This window comes from Austrofundulus limnaeus, unplaced genomic scaffold, assembly GCF_001266775.1.
Source record: "Austrofundulus limnaeus strain Quisiro unplaced genomic scaffold, Austrofundulus_limnaeus-1.0 Scaffold59, whole genome shotgun sequence".
Classification (NCBI taxonomy): domain Eukaryota; kingdom Metazoa; phylum Chordata; class Actinopteri; order Cyprinodontiformes; family Rivulidae; genus Austrofundulus; species Austrofundulus limnaeus.
In genome coordinates, this window is record NW_013952461.1 from 897,527 (window position 1) to 901,819 (window position 4,293).

At 40.4% G+C, this 4,293-nt stretch overlaps 1 protein-coding gene across 1 annotated transcript in view; it reads left to right on the forward strand.

The window, feature by feature from the left end:
• The window catches only part of lrig2 (leucine-rich repeats and immunoglobulin-like domains 2), a gene marked incomplete in the record, with an annotated part of 19,854 nt that overhangs the window by 10,484 nt on the left and 5,077 nt on the right, over nucleotides 1–4,293 (forward strand). The window contains 5 exon segments of the mRNA XM_014009560.1: nucleotides 663–826; nucleotides 1,013–1,324; nucleotides 2,695–2,976; nucleotides 3,330–3,770; nucleotides 3,853–4,005. Of these exon segments, the coding sequence (XP_013865014.1) occupies nucleotides 663–826; nucleotides 1,013–1,324; nucleotides 2,695–2,976; nucleotides 3,330–3,770; nucleotides 3,853–4,005 (1,352 nt within the window).

Below are 4,293 nucleotides of genomic sequence, written 5' to 3' on the forward strand. Positions count from 1 at the left end.
AAGAATGTTTTATCTATCTATCTATCTAGCTATCTAGCTATCTAGCTATCTAGCTATCATCTATCTATCTATCATCTAGCTATCATCTATCTATCTATCTATCAATCATCTGTGGGTAACAATACATAAAAACACGTTTTTTTTTTTTCTCGAACAACTTGGGGGTAAAAAAATCTTTGTTAAAGCTTCGCTCTGTGTGACGTGCAGCGGGGGGAACACAACAGCACGACAGAACATTTCTACAACGGGAGGGGTAAATTTTGAGGATTTATTCTCTCTCTATGTGTTTTAAAACACTATATTTCTTCATTATATTTGGAACTCCTCCTGCTCAGTTGTCTCTGCGCTCGCAGCCCTGTTGACACAGGTGCGATGAGGTTACTGACGACAGGGCGATAGAGGTTAAATTTCCACCGTAGGCTAACTTCATATGGTTTCTACCGGCTACAGCATATACCGCGCAGCCCTACTCTGAAGCCTCTATAGTCCAGTTAAACTTCATTTGTGTAGCAGGTTTTATGGACAGCAACACAATGTGCTTTCCAACAAGAACAAAAATGCAGTTCAACATTACATTAAATTGCATATGCACTCAAAATAATGATTTGTTTAATTACTAAATTAGAATAAACTGATGTCTAGTAATGTTTTCCTGTTTTCAGTGTCCTGAACACGAGCAGCCTGCTGTGTGACTGTCATATGCAGTGGCTGGGTCCCTGGTTGACAGACAGACAGTTCCATCAATCCGTCTCGGCTTCCTGTGCCCATCCTGCCAAACTCCTGGGTCGCAGCGTCCTGTCAGTCAGCCCCGAGGAGTTCGTTTGTGGTCAGTTATGAACCTTTAAACTAATTATAATATGCAGATAAATCAGAGCATGGCCCTGTTGCTAGTTGTGTGCTTCAGCTGAGTAAACTTGAGCTTTATTAATGTTTACAGTAAAGCATAGGACTCTTACAAGGTCTTATTTAGGAGATCAGCAGATTTTATTTTGTCCCTCTTCCTCCTGCTTAGATGATTTCCCCAAGCCTCAGATCACAACTCACCCAGAGACGGCTGTGGCCTTACGGAGCAACAACGTGACGCTGAGCTGCATCGCATCCAGCAGCAGCGACTCCACAATGACCACTGCGTGGCGGAARGACGGGGAGGTGCTTTACGACGCAGAAGTGGAGAACTATGCCAGATACCAAGAAAGAGAGCTCATCTATACCACCGTGCTTCACCTCCCTAACGTCAACTTCACTGATGAGGGCTCTTACCAGTGTGTTGTGTCCAATCACTTTGGGTCCAACTACTCCAACAGGGCCAGRCTTACAGTCAATGGTGAGGATGTCTTTTGTTTTTCTTCTCTTTTTTTTATTGCACACCACCATGAAGTGTGGGCAGTAATGTGTAAATGCTTCGTGTTCACACTATTGAGATCAGTTTTTCTTCTGTGTGTTTTTGGGCATCTAACTCGTTCCACAATTTTTGTGCCATTTCAACAATTCATATATCAAAACGTTCAGCTCATTCATGTGACTTTTGGTATTTCAACTTATTATACTTTTTTTAGCTATTTGACTTATTTTAGCCACTTTTTGCCATTGAAAATGAATGGAGCTGTTTTCAACATCCTTAAATCCTTTAAAATGTTTCTAAATCTTTACAGCACCTTACACATTTTGTTCTGGTTAGGCTCTTTTTTTCTGGTGCTAATTTTAGCTACTTTTTAGAAAATTTTAGTTTTTTTTTCTGATATTTCAGTAAAAATTCTGCTTCTTTCTGTGTTTTTTGTGCTTTTTTCTGCTACTTTGTGCTATTTATGCTTCTTATAGATGCYTTCTGCTATATTCAGCTATTTGCAGAAATCTAAGCTTTGTTTAGCTGCTATTAGCTGAAGTTMACTTTTCTAAGCTAACTAGACATTTTTTTGTAGCTATAACAACTTTTTTCAGCTAAGTTGAGCAAACTTGTGCTCCTTATGCTAGTTAAATGATTTCCAGCTACTTTAGCTGTTTTACTGAAATTTCAGCTGTTTTAGTTATTTTACTACAAATGATCATTTTTATGCTTTTTTTTTTCCTGTTTTAGCTATTTTTCAACTATAAATATTTCAACTGTGTTCTAATTTCAAATTGTGGCTGCTACCTTTAGCTTATTTTATGCTAATTTTAGCTCTAATATGCTTTTTATTTATTTATTCATTTATTCATTTCATCAAAAATAAAAAATTTATACACAATAAAGAAAAAAATCACATTTGAAATGAAAGGAGGCAGAAAGAAGAAAAAAATCTTATATCTGCCCCTTTTTTTTCAAAATGAATTTCAAACAATAATAATCAAAAAACAAAACAAATTCTAAATTTTCTACTTTTAATACTTTTTAACTGCTACCTAGTGCTGTTTATGCTTCTTACAGATGTTTTAAGCTATATTCAGCTATTTTAGCTCTTAGCTTTTAGCTGTTTTTTTAATGAAATTTGTGCTTTTTACTGTTTTTCTACAAAGTTGGGCTTTTTTATTTTTTGCTTCGTTAATCTTTTCAAAGTGAGCTCACTTTAACACTTTTCTTWTTAAATATTTTCAGCTCAGTTTCAGCAGCTTTCAGCTGAAGTTTTCAGCATGAAGCCTTCACACTAGCATTGTCGCAGGAAATGCACTTTCTCTARTTTTCAATAGTCCAACACTAGTTTGTCGTCTCTGTTTCAGAGATGCCATCCTTCCTTAAAACTCCCATGGATCTAACAATCCGCACTGGGACCATGGCCAGGCTGGAGTGTGCTGCCGAGGGCCATCCATCACCACAGATCGCCTGGCAGAAGGATGGAGGCACTGACTTCCCAGCGGCCCGAGAGCGCAGGATGCACGTGATGCCGGACGATGACATCTTCTTCATTGCCAACGTTAAAACCGAAGACATGGGGGTGTACAGCTGTACCGCTCAAAATGCAGCTGGCAGTTTGTCAGCAAACGCTACTCTCACTGTCCTGGGTGAGTCACCRTCCTAATTTACAGATGATATTACCGATTTAAAAAATATATATATTATGGGTCATTTTAGCTGAGTCACAGTGCTCAAATTGGATGCTCATTTTGTTTGTTACTCACTAGAAGCTCCAAGCRCCACTTAGTTGCCATCTTGCCATTTTTAACTTTTTGCAAAGTAAAAACAAGATTTAAATATTCTTAGTGGCTGTGGTTTAAAAAAAACTTCCTAGCTCCAGGTTTTCTTTTTTAATATGTAGGTGAGTATCTCAAATAATATTTTAATAAGAACCATCACTTCACACATCCATCTGAGATAAATGTTAGAATCAAACCTCATTAATAAATTTCTTTTCCAGAAACTCCCTCCTTCATGCGGCCTCTTGAAGACCGAAGTGTGGCTCGCGGTGAGACCGCAGTCCTCCAGTGCATAGCTGGAGGCAGCCCTGCCCCACGCCTCAACTGGACCAAAGACGACGGGCCGCTGGTGCTGACGGAGCGCCACTTTTTCGCCGCCGCCAATCAGCTCCTTATTATCGTCGACGCCGGGCCGACCGATGCTGGGAAGTACACCTGCATCATGTCCAACACGCTCGGCACAGAACGCGGCCACATCTACCTCAGCGTCTCACCRTCGCCCAACTGCGACACCGGAGCTGTGTACAACCAGGACGGCTGGACCACCGTGGGCATAGTGGTGATCGTGGTGGTGTGCTGCGTGGTGGGAACGTCGCTGGTGTGGGTTATTGTCATCTATCACATGCGCAGGAAGAGCGAGGACTACAGCATCACCAACACTGGTTAGTAATTCAAAGCTCTCGTGAATCCATGGTTTATTTGGTGGGACTCAGAAAATGATCACAATTGGTGTTTTTGCTACAGATGAAATGAATTTGCCAGCAGATATTCCCAGCTACCTGTCCTCTCAGGGGACTTTGTCAGAGCCTCAGGAAGGCTACAGTAACTCTGAGGCCGGCAGCCACCAGCAGCTCATGCCTCCGCTCTCCAACGGATACGTTCATAAAGGCACAGACGGTATTCTTAAAGCTAATACAAATTCATATCGCTTTTTCTTTTTAACTTTATCCTTTTATGCCAGCATGGATAGTTTTTTTTTTAAATGCTTTGAAGTCTGCATGATTATTTATTTTTGTGATATCTGCTTCATAAACATTGGCTTATCCACAGAATATTTATTCTAATTCTGTTTACTTAAAGACACTCCTTATAAAGTTTGAAACCCTGTAATATAGAGGCGCCCAAAGTGGGGCCCGCGGGCCAAGATTGGCCCGTCAAGGCATTTGATTTTGCCCACCAGTAGTT